The sequence below is a fragment of the Carassius auratus genome, chromosome 28, assembly GCF_003368295.1.
Source record: "Carassius auratus strain Wakin chromosome 28, ASM336829v1, whole genome shotgun sequence".
Lineage (NCBI taxonomy): Eukaryota > Metazoa > Chordata > Actinopteri > Cypriniformes > Cyprinidae > Carassius > Carassius auratus.
The window spans coordinates 26,149,803-26,171,100 of NC_039270.1; the positions used below are offsets into that span (position 1 = coordinate 26,149,803).

Sequence of the window (21,298 nt, forward strand, 5' to 3'; positions counted from 1 at the left end):
ACTAAGCTTTGATATTTGACGAATTTTGACAAAACGTTGTTGCAGTGACAGTTATTTAGTAATTCATGTCAGGAGTGCAAAATAATAAATCCGTATAATGCCACATTTTGAATAGAAATTCACCACTCACTCATATTCAGTCACGTCAGCAGCGGTTTATTTGTGTTCACATAGACTCACTGAACAGCGTCAATAAGGATTTATAGACCAAAGATGCATATCTGCGGAGATATATGGATATATTTACTGATGTTTACTTCATATTTCTTCAGACATAATTGTCATTTCTATTCATTTTCAAATTTTCCGATTCTAAAGCATCACTACCGTTACTTATTTACAAAGATTAAGTGGTAACACTTTAGAATCATGGTTCATTAATGTTAGTTAATCCATTAATTAACATGAACATACAATAAACAGTACATTTATTACTGTATTTATTCATCTTTATTAATGAAAATACAGTTATTCATTGTTAGTTCATGCTAATTCACAGTGCATTAACTAATGTTAACAAGCACAACGTTTGATTTAAATAATGCATTAGTAAATGTTGAAATTAACATGAACTAAGACTTATAAATGCTGTAGAAGTATTGTTCTTGCTTAGATCATGTTAACTAAAGTAGTTAACATTAACTAATGGACCATTATTCTTCAGTAACTCTGTTACTGATTAAGTTTATCATCACTTAATTTTAAGGATTTCATAGCTTTTCATAAAACTGTGAACTGATTCTATGTAATACATTATTATTTTCTCTTCCCTTTTAGCCAGTTGCAAACAGGACAAGGAAAGCTGAGGAAAGCTGTTCTCTGCATTTCTCAGAGACAAGACTATTCCTCCCTAAACTAGTGTTGTGTTTGTACTAAACCCAGAGCAGACCTGAATGAATGGCCAGATAGGCCCTGCTCATATTCTCCCACGCCCCCCCCCCCCCCCCCCCCCCGTAAAGATAGAATTTAATATAAATAATATAATTACCTTATTAAATGTTTCAGTAGTTTTTGTCAAATATTTGGAGGTAGATGTGCACACTGGTGGTGTTTGAGTGTAAAGTGCTTTGAGTGCCCAGAAAAGTGCTATATAAATGTAAGGAATTATTAGTTATTAATAATTAAATATAACCATTTTTCTCAGTCCATCACAATACTATAGACTGCATTTAAAAGCTTTGCACAGGCTGTTTAAAGCTGATCATGTACTGCGTGTGTCTTTACACAAAAACTTCATGATGTTAATAGCCTAGAAATGACTCATAGTGAGTCCAGCTGCAATAAAATTAATGAAATCATTGTGATGATTTTATAATGATTATTCATTTTGATTAATATAAAGTTTTTTGAGGGGACCATCTCATATTCTGGTCTGTGATAAACATAACTATACTTTGAGATTTTGTTGTACAAGGTAAACCTCACACACTCACACTCAAACATTCATATGTGTTAACAAAAACAAACCACTGTTTCAAAATGTGTGTGTTTTCTGCATGAGTGTGTGTAATGTGCATTATAGAACAAAATGTCAAGCATCGTCAAGTCTTTTACATTATTTGACTCATTAATTGAATAAAATAGAAAATCTTGAGGGAAGCGGTGAAGAATTAATCTTTATTTGTCAGGTTTTGTTTTCACAGCTAAACCACTCTATTCACAGAGAAAGACTGAAATAAACGTAACTGAAATAAAATATAAACTGAAATAAAACGTGTTTCTTGAGGATTTCTCAGAGGATTTATATATATATATACAGTGCCGATCCTGACCTCCCTGGGGCCCTAAGCAAAATTCTGCTAAGGGGCCCTCTAACTGACCCATGATGCTGTGAGCTATGTAAACCATTTGCCATTGCCACACAGTCACACGTGACACTTCAGTGATCCCAATATAATCCTCCCTCCTTTAAACAAAACAGTCGACAATATAGAACAACAATATAGAACAGAATGAGGTTCAAACAAACAATATTTATTGAATAGAGTATTTCCTATAGAATATTAAGATAACAAGTGAACATTATTAAGTAAGTGAATATTAACGTAAACATAAATAAGAAGAAAATAATAAATTATAACTCTGAGCTTTGGCTTTAGTGTTTAACTTAGGTTCTCTTTACAGCCTGGGCATTTTCGGCATCAGTATGGGCAACACCAGTCTATTTGGACTGTCTAGAAGAAACTGAGAAGAATATCACATAGTTAGTTAAACAGTCATTTACTTTATTATTATTTATTTGATATCAAGAATGAACTTTTGTACAAGTTAACATGTAATTCCTGATATCAAAAATAGACATTGGTAGATAAAAATGTAACTATTAGCTATTAGTATTAATATAATTAGTATTAGCTATTATTGACTAACTATCAGTAAAAATAATCAAGAATTCACATTGCAAATAGTAAAAAAATGTAATGCTTGATATCAAAAATGCATAAACTGTGAACGAATAAAAGCTAAAATGGCTTGCCATAGCATGTTAAAGTTTTTTTTTTTTTTTTTTTTGTAATATATATGGTGAAGCAATGCTTGATTTATGGTTATTATTAACTGAGCGATGTGCATCCACACATTGACCAGTATGTCCAGCTAATCAACATTTTAAATTCAATATAGCCTATAAATCAAGTCAATCACTGTCAAATTATCAATACATTGCTTTCCATTTTGCATAATTAGTGCAGTGCAGTTGTAGGCCTATAGAGTTTTTAACTACACATTGACTGAGACTAGATAATCAGTGTCTTGTTTTAAAAGTATGTAGGCTATGTATAATGTGCACTGTGCCATCATTCACGCCCATATATTGTACAGTCTGTCTGGTCTCCACATATATTTCTGCTTGAAAAATGCGCATTTCTATTCGTGCATGCGCATATGAACGCATGATAACACACTCGACGCGGTTATCTTTTCCGAGCTGCAGTAAACAAACACCGTCGCACTTTGTCGTTTATCAAAAACAAACGTAATAAATAATTGTATTTTACTCTCACTTTTGTCAGGCACAAAGTGATGCAAGAGATGCACTGCCTGCCTGCCCAGCTACCCAGATAGCAATGAGTCGGCGGACCGCCGGCGGCGCTCCGGCGGCAGTAGAAGCGTCAGAATAGCGTAATCGCAAACACGTTTGACGGTGCACCGCCGGCGGCAGCCGCCTTCCTACCGCCTTCGTTCCGCGGCCGGCCCGCGGGCCAACCGCCGTCCCGCCGCCGTTATATCAAAGGCGACCCTTCCGCGGCCCGTCGGAGGCAAACGCTATTTTCGAGCGATCGGTCGCCGCTTGCTTATTTATTTATTTATATATATATTATATATTATATATATATATATTATGCAGTTTATCAAGAACAATGATTGATCAAACCAGACAAATTTCCATTTGACGTTTTAATTCCACATTTCAAAGTACAGTAACTGTCATTGAAACATGATGTCAGATCCCTGAAATATAAATAACAGAAAAAAAGAGAAAAAATAAATAAATAAATACACAAACACACACATGCAGGTTTCCAATTAAATTGTTAAAAAAAAAAAAAACAGCCTTAGCTTACAAGCAAATTATAACACTTACAATAATTGTTAATAATATAAAGAGGTCAGCTCTGGCATGAAAAGAATTACCAGTAAACATAAGTAATGAGTATATCTGGTACCAAAGAATGTGCAGGACACCAAAAAAAATTCAGGTATAACATCACATTTACAAGCCATTTCTAACAATAAGATAAGTGGTAATAATTTAGAATAAAGCTCTGGAGTAGAATAGACCATTATAATGGCATTGCTGACCTGGGGTACAAGATGTCTCTTGTATCTGTGATAAACATCTTCAAATATATATAAAAAATACTGAGGTAAAAAAAGTAGTAGAACAGATATAACTGCAATGCTGACCTGTGGCACAAGGATTTACAAGCTATATTTAACAATATAATAAGTTAAGCACTATGATAATATCCACAGTGAACAGTGTGGATTGGGGAGTGCAGTCTGACACTTCTGGCTTCTTTAGGGGTCTTGATGTTACTGACTGCAGGATAAAGAAAGGGTTCCAGTTGTCAGTGATGCTGGGATGTCAGTAGTCAGCCTAGGTTTAAGGGGTCGGCTGTGGGTCCCTCTCAGCTGTGCGGCGCCTTTTTCCGCCTTCACGGTCAGATGCTCCTTTCAGGTAACGCGTAACGTTAACCTGGATGGCTTCATCAGTGGCATCCTGTGTTGCCGGGTTCTTCCGGATGGCTCCTGTAGAAAATACAGATCTGTCATTCCATTTGAATGGCATAATGCCATACACATCTACTAAACATATTTTTTATTTTATTTTATTTTTTTACATCCAACTTACTTTGAACAATGGTCTTCAGGAACATGTCTCTAAAACATGCTTTATCCCCAACTCCAGTCCAGGTTGTATTGATGGAAAGGTGATTAGAGAAGATACTTTGAAGCATCCGCCAGACGGTTGTCTTTAGGTCCCTCCCACATTTGATTGCCAAAAACCGAAGCTGAAAATCCAAAAAAAGTGTTACAAATTACATTTCTCTGAAGCTTATCATACATAAATATAAAATGTGACAGGCTATGGATTCAGACTGTAGAATATGCAGTGTACAATCTTAATTCTACTTTTTACATTACCCTATGGAGTTATAAACGAAATCAGCACACTTACAAATCGTTCCTGGAGCTCTTTATCCTGCCTCAAACTGTTGTCAAGCAACGCCAAATCTTCCTGGGTGTCTAGGGGGAGTAACAGATCCCCTGGCAGGGATAACTCTCCAACAGACACATTGGCACTGAAATGTTGCAGCATAGTGTCCATTTTGTTGTCCATGCTACGCACAACATCGCCAAACTCTCCAAGACGTTGCAGCATTAAGGTCTGATCTGCACCTACAGGGGTTAAATAAAATAATAGTCAGTCCTGGTCCCTCAACTACTAAACTATGACATTTATATCTAGGTCTACTACATGTATAGGTGGCCCCAGTGGGAATTAAACCAACAACCACAGGTGTTGTTTGCAAGTTGTACCTGATTGCCCAGTGCGAGCAAACGTCTTCAACATTGTCCCAACTTGCTTCACCTGCTCTTGAAGTGAGCCGCTGTCATCCGAAGCTACAAAATGAAAGGCATATGGTAATTTTGTACATACATCACATACTCTTTCCTAAGTTTGACTTTTTTGTGCATGTTCTTACCTGCTCGTGCAGTGCTTTCCCTCAGAGCTTGGTTCTCCTCCCTAAGGGCTTGGTTCTCCTCCATCACGGCTTGTTTTTCATTCTGGAATCTCTGGAAATCTACATTAAAAAACAAAACAACAACAAAAAAAAAACACCTAAAGGCACTATTTTCAATACTTTTAAAACACTGGACACTAAGACATAGGCCTAAAATATACCTTCATAGCTGAAAACTTCATGCTGTACACGAGATGCCAGGGGAGTCCAAGGGCCAATTACAGAGCGATGACTTTCTCCTATTGATAATCATTGACGTAAAAATATGTTTGAAGTTATTGCATACATTTAATGAATTGGACTTAAAATGGAACACTTAGTTTAGCGCAACATATTACATACCTCCAGCGTTTTCACCCATATGCTGCCAGGGTAAATTTGCTGCTGGGGGTGTAAAGCTTAGTACTTGACGAGCTGGAAGAGCAAACATAAGAGCTTTAACTTCAGTGCAGAGTATTGCATATTCAGTAATGAAACTATAATTGAACTGTGCAATGCTAATGGAATGTACAACACACCTCGACACCTTTCATCCAGAAACTGCTGCGGCGAGTAACCAGTCAAGTGTCCTAATGAAAAACAGATTATGATTAAAGGATTCCTTATCTTAAATAGAAGCAATAGTTTCCAAGACAAAAAAACGTCACAAATAACATCACTTACTTGTACTCAAACTCTTGGCTCTGTGAAGTGGAGTCTGAATTTCTGGAGAGAAACCTGGTTCTGAGAAAGAGGAAACAGAACTTTGAAAATCTAACAAAGGGTATAGTTTAGTGGCAGGATCACAAATCAAGCATCACAGCAATTTTACATACCACCTCTGAAGTCTACAGATGGCACAACATTTTCCTGGTTTTCTGGAATCGATGCAACTTCTGGAGCATCGGGCAGCACTGAAACCTTGTTACCAGGAACAATGTTTTAAAGCTCAAAAGAGGTTGTCCAAACGACAGCACTGCTGGTGCATCTGGAAGACTAGACTCCTCTTCATCAGAAGAGGCCTGGGGTCTATACTTGGAATTTGAGATTCTCTTTCTCTTTCTCTTCTTGTCATCGTCCGTCGTTTCAACGCTAGAACCTGTTTGGAAGCGCACCAAATATCTCATCGCCTCTTGCCAACATTCTAGAGCAGGGAATAATGAATGAAAGTCAGTTATCCACCATAAACAGACAAAGAAAATACACAGATGAAATGCAGGAAAATCAAATGCATAAGTCAGAACCATTTACCTGCTCCCTTCATAAACTTAAAATGATGTTTCTCCCAGGTGCTGTGTGGAGGCGTGCAGCGGATGGCTAAATTGTTGCCTTTGTCTTTTTTGCGGAGGTTAAATGGGGGCCAATAGCACATGCCCTCGCTGAGCCACACTTGCGGAACCACTGCAAATGGCTGATCCTCCTCATCAATAAACTGAACAATGGCAAACAGCATCTAAAATAGAAGAAAAACGTGCATAAAGTAAAAATTGATTAATTTCCAGGCAAAATAAATTAAATTCTCACCCCTTCAAAAAAAGCAGTCATTTTTACAAGTGGATCAACGGAAAACCAGCCTTTCCATCCAGGCAAGGAAGAAGATAATATTTCTTCTGCACATTTGCTATATGGGTAAAGCGGAGTGTATCTGACAGGCCAGATAAATGAAAAATGCCTAGCTTGGAAGGTTCCACAGGGTAAGTGAAGAAATCGACCATGTTCCAGAACCTCTTGTAGATGAGCAAAGTGTTAGCAAGACCGAAAAAACACAACAGAAATGCACATAAACTTTACTTTGCTGACCTCAAACTTAGAGAGGAGAGAAGACAAGTTTACCTGATTGTTGTTCCCGCAGTTCACTTTCATGGGTTTTTTTTTCCTCTTTTCGTGACCAGAAGGATAGTTTCGCTTCATTTTGTCATGGATGTTGTAAACATTAATTGACGGTGACGTGACGCGCTATGACACGAGGAGGAGGCGGGGCCTTGAGTAATTTGCGGGGCCCTACGCAGCTTGCGTAGTGAGCGTATAGGGCTGATCGGCTCTGTTTATATATATATATATATATATATATATATATGTATATATATATATATATATATATATGTGTGTGTGTGTGTGTGTGTGTGTGAGAGAGAGTGTGTGTGTGTGTGTGTGTATGTGTGAGTGTGTGTGTATGTATGAGTGTGTGTGTATGTGTGTACATGTATATATTATACTTAAGGAGCTCATTAATTAAACACAATTTGGAACTCATGTCCACAATTTTTTGTGTTCTGTCATTAGTTGTGTCTTAATTTGTTTAATAATTATTACACAAATAGTATTTTAAAATAACATTTCACAATTGTTTATTTTACTCTATAATTAACTATTAATTTATTCTTCATTTTGTCTATTCTGTATTATTCCACCCTTGATATTACATATTCTTTGTAATTCTTGATATTACATATTCATGTTTAAAGATGTATTATTTCGATTTTTTTCCCAGTATTTCAAAGGGAATGAGCTGTGTTTTGACCTGAGACACAAGAAAGAAAAAAAAGTGGAATTTGAACTCAGAGAAAGCAATAAAACAACTGCATTTAATTGAATGTACATTCAAATTACATTACATGCATATGTCACAGTTATACTAAATTAACATTAGAATTGTAAACCGAAAATAATCAACGAAATCAACAAGTGAGACAAATGTGAGCTTTCATAATTCCTTACGAAAATTAATAATTTTCCAAACCTAACTAAATAACTGGAGGCAACGTTTTTTTTAACTGCACGTGGATCACAAACCTGAAATCGGTTGATAAATGTGAACGTTATCGTGTTTTTATTCAGAATAAACCGCAGCTCCCCGTTTACTTCCATGTATTTTTAAGGCAGTCTTGCCCTCACTAACATGGCGGACGTGTTGACGTATCGCAGCAACGGCTCAGAGCGGCCAATGAGGCGTCTAGATAAACCCGCGATTACGATAGTAAAACTTGGTATGAGATTTTCTTGAGATCTGGGGCGTTTTTATAAAAAAAAGAAAAAGAAAATGTACATCGGAAATGCTAACTTGTGCAGCGATGAAAAAGGCTACAAATAACATATTTTTACAATAGTAAACGACCAAATTCCACCCCTGATTGCTAAAGGAAGTTATTATAAACACTCGATCGGGGTTTAAAGTGAGTTTTTAGTAAAAGTCTACTAATAATTTAATAAATTGTCTGATGTAGCTTGATGCTAACGTTAGCTCTAATGCTACTTATAGCAGGTGCATTTCTTCATAATGCATTTCTGTCACAATAATTTTTATAGTAAGACTTTTGATAAATAAGGGCTAAATGCATACTGAGACTAAGTGATCAGTTTAGTGGATTGTAAAGCTTGAAATAACCACAACAAAGGCTGATAAAGGTGTAATAAAAGCAAAAGAATAATGCGGATAATGTGTCATACCTGGCGGAGGTTCAAAAGACTCATTTGGTGAGAACAATATAATCATGAAACTATTATTTTGAACAATACTGTAAATCTGAAGTGGATCAATGTCAATACTTTAAGAAAGGCAAATAATACGGAGCGATCATGTTAGAAATAAAATGCAGAGAATTACTAGTGTTGATTGTACTTAACTACATTGTATTTACAGATCATTTTGATAACACATAGTAGTTAGAACCTTGCCTACATAAACTACACATCAAAGTTTGGTCAATAAGCTATCATGGTGACTGAATGACTTAAAGACAAAAAGAAAGAAAGAAACAAATTATGTTAAAAACATTTTATTTAGTTGAATTAAAGACCTTTTGGATCGCACTTAGTCTGGAACCTCACCCTTAAGCAAGCCAAACTGAAGTGAAAATCTCCAGACTGATTTGCTCTTGGGATCACTGGAACACACAAGCCTTTCCACCATGTCAAGGTGGCGACCCTTGGAAAGGACACTCACTCTCCATTCATTCCTTATCTAATGCTCTCATACACACACACACACACACACTATATGTTTAACACATACACGCACACATGCACACAAGAAACAGACACAAAAGAAAACTCTTTATTAATATTTTATCGTAAAACAATATATTAATCTTACAGAAGTGTTGAAGTTGTGTTTTATAAAAATTTATTTATTGTATGTTCAAAAAAGTTGCTTCTATTCTAAAATACAATACACAGGATCATGATAGCTGTAATATGTCTGTAGTACACCTGCCCTGATATGAGAGTGTGCGCCGCTTATGAAGAAAGGATCCAGAAGAGTCCCGTTTTCTGTTGTCCCAGAGTTAATAAGTTGGTTAAAACCTTTTTCTTGAAATAAACGTAGAATAGGTTTGTTGCCACGGGATAACTGATCTTCATTGAAGTCTCCGCATATTATAACATGCTTGAAATCAAAGATTTCTAGAGATGTCAAAAGGGCATTTAGATTCAATAAGTGCTTGTTTAGGAGCTTCTACCTTTAAAACCAAGCATTCTAAGTCTGTCACATTCTGGATATACATCAGAGGATGAACTTTTAAGTTGGTTTTCACATACATTGCTACACCTACACCTTTTTGGTTAGCCAAATGTGAATAGTTTGTGTAAGATACACTTCTGTTTCGTTTGTACATAGTGTAACCATTCAGTTGGAGAAACTCAGGAACAGCTGAGCCAGACAAATGTGTTTCAGTTAAACACAAAACATCAGCCAATAGTAGCTCATTGTGGCATTTTAAATCATTCATATGACACTGCAGTCCTTCTGTGTTGTGATGAATGATTTTCAAAGATGAATCAAGACTTGACTCTTGCAGTGTGTGTAGGATGGGCTGAATGTTACGAAAGTCAGCTTTTGGCATGTTTTCCAAGGACGAACTTATTTCAGGATCACAGAAGATTTTCATTTCATCAAAGTCAGTAACGTACAAACCGCTGAGTGTTGTTGTTCTGCTGAGTGCCAAGTATGCCATGCCTGGTTCGAATATACGTTTCAGACATACAACAGCAGAATCAGTTGTCATGCCTTGCACTTTATGAACAGTACATGCAAAAGCAAGTTTCATGGGGAATTGTCTTCTCACTGTACCCTTTCTTTTGAGGGGTTCTTCTGACCTTTCAATATAGACAATTGTGTCATCTCCATCAGGTGCTTTTTTGCGATATTTCTGTCCAGCATTTACATTATCCAAATGCAAACCAATTAATTGCACATATGAAACACCGTCACGGTTCCGAGTCGTTATTTTTACCACATTGCCAAAAGTACCATTAACTAGGCCATCTTCTACATCAATATTTCTGGTTAGCATCACTCGTGCACCAATAGCAATCTGTAGTGTGTCGAGAAGGTCACATTTCTCTCCTTTACATGGGGCAGCTTGCCTTTTCATTTCACCTGTTCGTGGATCTTTTTTGTAGTCATCCGCATTAATATTAATAATATTTGAAAAGCGCGAAGATATAGCTTCAGTGTTGTGGTTTTCAACCTCTTTATTGGTTGTATAGATGTGTAATGCATCTGTGGGACATTCTTCAGGGGAGGATCTTGTGACTGTTTCTAACATACACTTGTCTGCATCAGTCAGTTGGTCCTGCTTCTGTTTCACTCTTAGTCTGTCGAGCAACTCAGCATATGCAAGATCATCTCTCTGTCTCATGATCTGCGTCAGTGTTATCATTTGAAAATTATCCTTCCAAAAGTCCAGCACATGGTCTTCATACACACAGAGTGGTTTAGCTCTTCCTAACGGTGGCAGTTGAAAAAAATCTCCAACAGCAAGTATGGACAATCCACCAAAAGGCTTCTGGTTTCCTTTAATCTGTTGCAGTCTCCAGTTCACATAGACAAACAACTGTTTTGACACCATTGAGATTTCATCAATAATTAAGATGTGTGCATTAGAGAGGTCTGCCCTGATTTCATCCAAAATGTTTCCCAGGCCTTGGTATGGAGGCTTCAAGTTTCTTGGTAGTTTCAATAGACAGTGAAGGGTTTTACCTGAGATATTAAATGCAGCAGTTCCAGTGAACGCAGCTAAGAGAACTGTTGGCTTGGAAATATCTGTAAGATCTCTTGTGCATGGAAGCCTACGCAGGATTTTGGTTGCTTCTGCAAAAATGCATTTTATCACATGTGACTTACCAACTCCGGCACCTCCATTTAAAAAATACATAAACGGTTGTGGTTTTTCACCTGAAACACATCTTTTGCACCAATCGCGCACAGCATAAAATATAGACGCCTGTGTCTGATTTAAGCTCTGATACATTTTGCGAATCTGTGCTGGATTTAGCTGGGAAACTTCCATGAGTGGCATGGCTGTGTTACTGAGAGAGGTTGACGATGTGTATTCAGGAATTTCATCCTGCTCATTTACTTCATTAGGATCAGTGGGTTCACGTTCCATAATGCTCTCCAATCTGATCAGTTCGTTCGCTGGTGCCAATGTACTCCATGCATCTTCAATTGGACCATTCTGTTCAAATTCTTCAATTGCCTTTTCTATGGTCTCATTATGTTTTTCATATTTTTCACGGTTTTCTTTCACAATGTCGAACACACGTTGCAGGTCATCAGTGCCTGGTAGTTTTACTGAAGCAAATGCATAGAATGATTCATATGTTGGGAATCTTGTGGACTTCAGCTGTTCATCTCTGCGATATGGTAGGTAAAGTTTTAGAAGTGTTCTATAGAATTTTTCTGTGTTTTTCTGCTGTGAAAAACGAGCAAATCTGATAACAGCAGGTTTCCCTCTTGTTCTTTTCTGTATGTGTCCCATATTGTTTTGAAGTGGCTTTGAAAACAGCTTTACCTTTTGTCTGTCCAGCATAAACAATGCGGTATTCACTTGCAAATTCAGCAATGCACATGTTCTCAAATTCAGGTCTGTCTGGTCTTGCCTTGTACTTGTCTGGCAATCCTGTCATCCACACATTCTCCATGTCATCATCCATGGGGTCTGTAAGTACCTCATGGGTAAACTCATCTTTACAGCATTGTCATCAGTGGGTATGAATAGAACAGTGCGTGATGAGGATTTCAATTTCAGACTGCATGTGCGAGCGACTGCCTCTTGAGCGCTGACTTCTCTGTTCTTTGAATAGGCATTCATGACCTGCTTCATGCACTCACTGTCAGACAGATTATCGTGGCTTGAATCTTTTATCACTCGGTTTAGGTAACTGCTCATTTCATGTTCAGCTTTTGAAATGTATGAAAGAATGTACATGATACAGCTGTAAGGATTCAGAATAAACTGTATGTCCATGTTTGCATTCCAAGCTCTTAACAGCAAAGGATTGTAGCCGTTAACCCAGCAGTCCTGTGGTTGTCTCTCCATAATGGTTACATTTGATGTAGACAGAACCTCAATGTAATTCTCATATTCTTCATAAGTCATGTTGACTCTATTCAGCAGTTGTACAGTGGTTTCAAAACATTGAGTGCAATCATTCAGTAGATCCCACACTTTCTGAAGTTGAGCTTTAGCTTTGTCAACAGTACCATGATCTCGGTCTTCTATTGATTCATCTTGGTCTTGTGATTCATCTTCAGAAGGAGGTCTAGGGCGAGTTATCGTGGTTCTGTTAATGGGTGGTTTAGGAAATCCAAATCTGCAATGTTTCTTGTTTTTTCTACAGGACTTGGAGTGGTTTCGACTGTGCACCTGTACTTCCGTTACAATTCTGTGCAGTTCTGGGTCTTTGTTTGGGTCTGGTAATTTACATGAGATGTAATTGTCAATGAAATCACACACATCCTGATCTTGATCTTTTTCAAATTCAGGAGCTTCTTTCACCCAAAATAAGCAGTGAATGTGCGGAGAGCCACGTTGTTGGAATTCAACTCTATAAAAAAAGTCAATAACCTCACCGATAGGTTGAGCAGGTGACATGATTAGATCTCTCATTAAGGCTTCAACTCGTTTCTCAAACATGCGCATGGCTGTGACTGGGTTACTTCTCAGAATTTCACATTTCTCAGACCAGTCTAATTCAGAGAAGTTCACACTTTCACCTTGTTGTGCTTTAATAGCAGTTATGACTTCAGGCCATCTCATCTCAGCAGCACTAAACGTACAGAAAAATGTGTGAGTGCCCAGTTGTCTCAACATAGCAAACAAGTCACGAAGAGTTTTCTCCCAGTATGCTGGAGTCCCTCTTAATGGTTGCATGAAACGTGTTGCCTCCTTATTATTCACAAGCTTTTCTAACTCCTCTTTGTCTTGCAGCAGTGAACAGTTTATTCTGCGTCCATCACGGGTCATGGGTTTTGCTTTCCTCAGCTGAACAGACATACTAGATGTGGCCATATGCATTTCAGTGACAAACTGAGCAAAGAAGATATAGTTTGTGTCTCTTGCACAGTGATTGTCAACAGAGAACAGTCTTGCGTTAAAGTATCTGCTAGGGGAGACACGTTTTGTGCGATCAGGCTCATCAATGGTGTTCATACCATCAGGAAACTGCACCAGGAAAGCCAAAGATTCTAATTTAGGAATCTTAAACATACTTATAGGTGTATTTCTCTCTGCTGGGGCAATACAAAATATTCCATCTTCATAGGACAACAAGTGCTGGCCAAGATCTGGGGGCTGAAGACATGTATCCAATGCTAGACCAGAGGGCTGATCTTCAGTATTCTCAGAGTCATCACTTGAATCATTTTGTTGATTTTCATTGCTCACTCCTTCAGTGTTGTCAGTTCGGCTGCTGCTTTCAATATCCATTTCATCATTAGGGGCACTGACTTCATTTGTTCCTTGTTCATTCTGATTAAACATTTCTTCTTCTGAGACTGTGTCATTTATAGAAATATCTTTATACTCTGAATGAATTTCTTTTAGTTTTCTTAAAGCAGACAAAACTTTATGCATATTCACAGTCTGAAACTGATAGTGACCTTTGTACCCCAGACGTCTTTTTAGCTTCACTGTTAGCATCTGAGCTTCAGTTCTTGGTAAACTATTTACTGTTGTTTCCACTTCAGATGCAACTGATATTACGGCTCCTTTTATAGCTCTCTGTTGACCTTTCGGAAGCGTGATAATTTTAGCAAAGGGAATGTACTTTGCAATAATGTGTCTCTCAAGAATATTCAAATCACTGAGTTCAGCTGGAATGGGAGTGAACTGAAGCATATTAGCTACTGCGATATCTGGCATGAAACCTCTCATCAAGGTTGTATGGCAACAGTGACAGATACATTCTGTTTTCCTGTTCTCCAAGGCACATTGATCAGGACAGTCAGAGCAGATGTGAACATAGTTTCCACTTAAGCAAACTGAAGAAACTGTTGGATTCTTTTGATATCGGCCACGATCACAAAGACGTACCTGGTTTGAGAAGAGCACTCTGGCACAGCATGTGCAGACAAACGTTGGTCCGTGTTTAACAACATCTCTAAAAGTATTTAAAGCTCTTAGAACTCCTGGATCTTGTATTAGGTCAGACTGGCTATTTTGTTGTATGTTTCTCTGCTGGTGCATAAGATCCATTGTTCTGTATTTCCCTGTTGAATCCTGCTAATTTCGTTAAAAGCAGATATTTTTTTTTGTACTTTAAATAAGTAATACATTTTTTGGCGGGTCCTAAACTGTACATCATTGTGATATCGGTGATTCCAATTTAATTTCCTTTTCTCATAGAACTCAGAATCCTTTCTGCACTGATTTGTATAATGTTTTTTTTTTCCTTTGCTTAAAAATTGGATCTTTCAAGTATCTTTCAACTATATGTCTCCTGTGCTGTTCATTATATTTAGCATTGGTCCTGTACTTTTGATTTATACATTTCTTTTGCCTCTCTCTGAATTGTTTGTCCTTCCTATAATCTTGAACCATATAGTTTTTTTGACTCATTCTAAATTTGTCAATATTCCTGTAATTGCTGGTAATCCTGATCTTTCCTCTCTCTCTGTTTTCATCAGTATTTCTATACTTGAGTTTCATTGCTTGTTTGTGGTTTTCCCTGTAAGTCATATTATTCCAATAGGTCTTCTTCATAGCTTCTTTATGTATTTGCCTGTATTTGTTACTTTTTTTATAGTCATAGACTTTATGTAAAGTCTGTTTTTTCTCATTTGCGTGTTTCTTTTGTGCTAGCTCTTTGTGCTGTTTTATATGATAAGCCCTTCTCTTTTGATGCTGGTTCAGTTTCTTTGACTGCTCATTTAAGTTAATCTTAGTTGATTTAGCTTGGGTGAACCTTTCCTCGGGTAGCTGTTGAACATCTTGAAGTTGTGAAATGTCAGGCAAATGTTGATTGTTGTTTAGACCTGTGTTCTCAGGAGAGACAGATGGCTGTGTATTCCTTTCAAACTCAGGGCTGGTCACACAAAGCTGAGTATGTACACAACTTTCCATTAATGTATTTACAAATGAAACCGGCAACAGATCAAACTGATCTTGGTCTCCTAAGATCAAATCTGCTTGCAACACTAATAGCAATCTCTCTATCAAATCTTCTAAAGAGGAAAACGTCAGCATTAAAGCCGTACCGGTGTCTTCATCAGTAATCATGCCGTCAATTGTTCTGCAATGTGAATCAAAATAACCAAACCTCCCTGACCGATCTCTAAACACAGCAATACATGAATGTCCACTTAACAGCAAAGCATCGTTCACATCACTTCTGAGACATTGCAGTGTGTTTGCAAGATTTTCATAATCACCTAGTGCAGGTGTATCTCTTAGAAATCCGAACCTCCTAGGATGTTTTATGATGGTATACAACTGAGTTTATCTCCACTGTGCTCGGTAACTCATCAAAGCTTAAAAAGTTATGCACAAATTGTCCTTTGCTCTGCAGTGTTTGTTTAACTGTAGTGTAAACTGCATCCCCATTCTGTAAAATGTTGTCTAAATCACTACTGCTTAGCACATTACTTTCTTGATGGACTGCTAGGAAGATTAAAGAATTGCAAGTACACTGCCGGCCTCGCGAGTAAAGGTTGTACCTAGGATCAGTTTGACAATGTGATGCCCTTATAGACAAAACATACGGTTGTGCATCATTCATACCTGACACAGAGTTGGTACTGCTAACATCTGATGCAGCTTCAAGCTTTCTGCGCTGTTTCTGAGATGCACTCCTCTTTCCTTTTCTTGGCATGGTGTTGTTTCACCACTAGGAAATAAACGTGGTAAATATGTAATGTATTTAATAATACGTTACTGAATATATACAGATAAAATATCTAATACTCAAAGGTAATGTGACTTATTGTTTATGCCATTAAGTTGGCGAAGTCTTCAAATCAGAGATCCTTGAAAACAATGTAAATGAAAATACAGTGTAGATGAAAGTACATCTACGTCTCTTTCACGGTTTCTGAAATTGTAACTCAAATTGTTTTCTTACCTGCGTTTTCAGATTATGTTTCAGGGTCAAAGATTTCTCTTTGCAATATCAAGTGTTTTTGATTCAGAGGTGATCAAAGATCAGTATTTGGGTAATTTTTCTGACCGCTTTTCAAAGATGCGTTGGCAAGCGTAGTTTAGGTGCATAAAAGGTTAGTAGCAAAGCAATGCAGTAGCATGAGCATGGCCAGTTGTCAGTTGGAAAAGAAAGAATGGAAAAGAACAGAGGCATGAGTTTAAATTCGTAAGCAAGATAAAGATTTGAATGAAAATATCAAGGTACGGACAGGAAAGGACAGGACAGGTTGGGACAAACAGACACAGAAAACAAAAAAACATGTTAATTACAATGTTCAATACACATTCAATAACATACATTTTAAAACCATACATTTAACTGCATACAGACAAAATTAAGATATAAAAGAATTATGTATTTTCTTTTTTACAAAATAAAGTACATTGATTAAAAAAATACTATACACTATTAACATCAGTTTTCATTTAATACATAAGACAATTACTTACCCAACTGAGGGTGAAACATCACAATTCACTTTAAACTAACTTCAATATATGATACATTTATGTTTATGCAATACTTGTGTCACGCTGGTAAATGAAGGATCCAAAAAGCAGAGATGACAGGAATAACAGTCTTTAATGAAATTATAAATAACAAAAGGCAATCCGTCTCTTCAGCACACAGAACTGGTAAATAGAAACTTGAACAAACGGAAAGACTCCTGTCTCGATGAGTAACAGAACAGGTTTTTGTAAAAAAATATTTTAATTATGGAGAAATAACAATTGTTCAATTAAATTACACACAATTGCTATATGTTAGGGACATAAAATAGTATAATTTGTAGTTTCATTAAAACACATGCTATATGATAACTTTCTATACAGCTCTTTTGAATGTTTTTGACAAAATTGTCAAAATTTAACTAGACCTACAATTTACAATGAAATATCATGACTTCTTCGTGGTTGGTGTTTACAATCTTTTTTCATTCTGTAACCTACTTGTTTTACAAAATCTCAGCACTAGTGTTATATGCTATTGCTTTGACAGCTTTGATAATATTCAGAACTGATAGCCAATTATTATTATTATTATTATTATCATCATAATCATTTATTAATTTTTTGCCTTACTGAATGTGATATCCTTTCAGCAATAAAATGCCCATCGGCTCATTTGAATACTGTCAGTTAGTTAACTTACAGGTAAACATAATAATACTATGAATAAACTGTTAATCCTAAACTTAAATGTCCAGTTTATTTACTTTCTACAGTTTCAAATTAAGTGTAAAAGACAAGTCCAAAGACGCTTTTAACAACTGGATCTGGCAACACAAAAGCTGCGCCTGCGCTCTCACTCACAGCTTTGTCTCAGACCTAATTCACTCCAGCAGCTTTCAATACTGACCCTAAACATTCTTCTAAACTTAAATATACATGCAGACATGTATATGAGGACTGTTTAACAGCACATTAGTCAATTGATGAACAAATGTGATTTTTAACAAATATTTATTTCCCGAGGTCCGGACCTTTGTTACCGCAGCTGGATAGGACTCCGCGTGTATCCACGTGGCTAAAAAAACTTCAATGCACTTTTGATACATTTTAGGCAAAACACAAACCCCCTGACTCACATCTATTCCACATCCATGGGCTTGCTGATCGATTATATTTTTGTTTTCTTCTCTTTCACCTCACTAACCTAAATAATTTAACGACCTTACATAGTATGATAAAAATACACCCAACATACTGTATGCTAAAAACAAGCAGATTGAACAAATATCCTTAATAATGCTTAATTACATACAAAAAAAATCCATTATTACTTAGCACATGTGCAACAATTAGCCTATTTGTATTATCCAAAAGTTTGCATTTTAATATTGTTATACGACTCACCGGCGCTTCCAAACATCCAAGCCAGATCTTCGTGATCCGTTCACTTCTTCTTCTGTGATTTGCGGCAGCTTAGACACTTCAAAGGTGTATTTCCCTTCTCTTCTTCTTGTATATTTTGAAGACAATTTCAAGGTGCATTACCGCCACCTGCTGGTTAGAAGTATGACCCAAGTTCGCCGCTGCCTGATCATTTAAGTTAATCATTTTAAGAGCACACTCAGAATTTGTGCTCTGCATTTAACCCATCCGAAATGCACACACACAGAGCAGTGAACACACACACACACACTGTGAGCACACACCCGGAGCAGTGTTCATCATTTATGCTGCGCACCCGGGGAGCAGTTGGGGGTTCGATGTCTTGCTCAAGGACACCTAAGTCGTGGTATTGAAGGTGGAGAGAGAACTGTACATGCACTACCCCCACCCACAATTCCGTCCGGCCCGAGACTAGAACCCACAACCCTTCGATTGGGAGTCCAACCCTCTAACCATTAGGCCACGACTTCCCCTTAAATCCTTTATCCTTGAAAGCTAAATACGATAGGCGCTCTCTTTATTATCAGCATGTTTCTTCTTTCTAACAAGAAGAAGAAAAGTCAGGCAAATCTACTACGGCCTTTTTCTCAGGACCCGATACCGCATGGGGCCCGTTTGCATATCTCTGCCCTCATCACTCACAAACTCATTCAGTACGGAGTTAGACGCACTAGCAGGAAATCCGTTTCACAGGTAAGTCCTTGATTATTCACATATTTTGTAACAGGCTTATTTTGCATCACTCTATCCATAACCATTAAACATTTATACAGATGCATTAACAAACATACCACATTTAACCATATATTCAATAAAGCAGTAACGTTACCAAGCGCCATTATCTTTACAGCGCAGTTCACGGTATATGATGAAAGTCTTACTGTTATTATTTTTATATTGAATATGCTGTAGTGTTTCACAGTAAAGGCCACTGTAATTCGTAAACCTTTACTCTTAAACAGCTATAACATTAAAAACACACATTTGCTTAACATATAGGCTGCATTTGCCTATAACGGCGTCGCCGCTATTGTTCCCTCTCCACATCCGCTTATCTGTGGTTTTCACGCACATTGCTGCATTATGCTTTTTATTCCATTCTCTTTCCCAAATCCACAGTTTACGATGTTTAAATATTTTATAGTACAGCTACTTTTAACACAATACTTGAAATCATATAACTTGTTTTCCTCCGTCGATTTTGAACTGGACTCAAAACTGTTTATCAGCCATGTCAAACTAAAAGTCCCATTGTTTGACGTTACCTTCTGTACTCCCACGTTATAAGTAGGCTACATTTTCATACTATTACAGATCTTTTAGTAACACGTTCATACTTATTTTGCATGTACGCCCACAAATAACATTTTCATTATATATGTACCTTTTATTCATGTATATTAGCTAACTTATATAAAATGTCTGATCACTTCCTTTGGTTCACTACAACACACTATTACATGCATTTTTTTATGCTCCTCAAATCATTTGTAACATACTACCAACAAAATAAACGCACTATTAAAAAATCTTTGCCAGATTTTGCAATTTCACTCTTTAGTTTTGCTGTAGTTTATTTTTATTTACTTTATTCTCCTTTTTTGCCCCCAGAATGGCTACTCCATATACTCGTCCAGGAAGAATTACGTGCAAATGCATTCAGACCCGTGTGATAAATAAAGCTGAAACATTTATATACACACAACAGTCTAAAATTGAACCTGCAACATACAGGACAACTTCAGTCTGTGCCCTCACGAATAATGTCTTGACCTACCTACACAAAAGATCTGGCCCAGACCCCGAATTTGAGGAAGGAGCTAGCTACATTTTAAAGAATGTGACCGTCTCTACCAGAGATGGGCTAGCGCATTTACTAGTCGGGCCAGCAACACAGAGATTTCGTACACAAGATGCACTCTGTCCACCCTCTAAACCCATATCTGGCAACGAAGACAACATGTACTTTACGCATGGATATATTACTCTTCAAGGCCAAGTGAAAAAAGTGAGTACCTTTTATCACTCTGTTTCTCTTATTCATACTACTTCTGCAAAAATACATTTCACGTAACTATACATTTTATACGTTATATATATATACTTGTCCCTGCTCAAAATAAACTTATTATGGTTCTTATCTATTAACATTTTTGCCACCGCCTCTGTACTTCCACAGCTACAAAAAGTGAGGATGACACGATCCTCGATTCCCATTTTAAATTTAAAGCTGCTGTGTGGTCCTGATCAACTTGATATCTCCCTGTGGAAAGAAGAAACTCTTTGTGGCTTACACATTGGAGATGACGTAGAGATCACCCACCTTTATGGTGACAAGGTGCCTCGAGGAAGAAGTAGTTTTCATTCCTCTCAGTATACAACTGTTAAGGTAATCATAATACAATCTTTACAAAAATGTAAAGACACACTGTATATCTATTTATCTATCTATCATGTAACACACACAAGCAAATACAATACAAATTATACACTCCTATTATACAAATCTAGAAAATCTAAATCTAGTTTCTACTAGAAACAAACAACATTACACATACCAAGATGTTTGGTGTAATAATATTGACTTTCTTTTCTTTTTTTTTTTTTTTCTTTTTTTTTTACAAATTAAGGAAACTCCACGGACAAAACAAGAAATCGAAGTTTTGGGAGTATCTCAAGCAGATGACACCTACACTCTTCTTAGCACTGATGATGAAGTCTACACAGTTTCGGCAGAGTTTTACACTGGAAACT

At 37.0% G+C, this 21,298-nt stretch overlaps 1 protein-coding gene and 1 long non-coding RNA gene across 2 annotated transcripts; one reads left to right on the plus strand and one right to left on the minus strand.

Annotated features, from left to right (window-relative positions):
• Positions 1-3,697: 3,697 nt before the first annotated feature.
• On the minus strand, positions 3,698-6,191 carry LOC113047317 (uncharacterized). The gene is made up of 10 exons (XM_026208678.1): positions 6,065-6,191; positions 5,913-5,972; positions 5,768-5,818; positions 5,592-5,663; positions 5,411-5,488; positions 5,211-5,309; positions 5,044-5,127; positions 4,682-4,902; positions 4,355-4,514; positions 3,698-4,251 (listed from the first exon to the last, which is right to left on the minus strand). Exons 4-10 carry the CDS (start codon positions 5,608-5,610, stop codon positions 4,106-4,108), a joined length of 807 nt encoding a protein of 268 aa, XP_026064463.1. The 5' UTR covers positions 5,611-5,663; positions 5,768-5,818; positions 5,913-5,972; positions 6,065-6,191; the 3' UTR covers positions 3,698-4,105.
• A 12,889-nt stretch (positions 6,192-19,080) lies between these two features.
• LOC113047323 (uncharacterized) lies at positions 19,081-20,967 on the plus strand. The gene is made up of 3 exons (XR_003276237.1): positions 19,081-19,237; positions 20,156-20,552; positions 20,724-20,967. It is a non-coding gene; the product is annotated as an uncharacterized LOC113047323 (long non-coding RNA).
• The last annotated feature ends 331 nt before the right edge of the window (positions 20,968-21,298 follow it).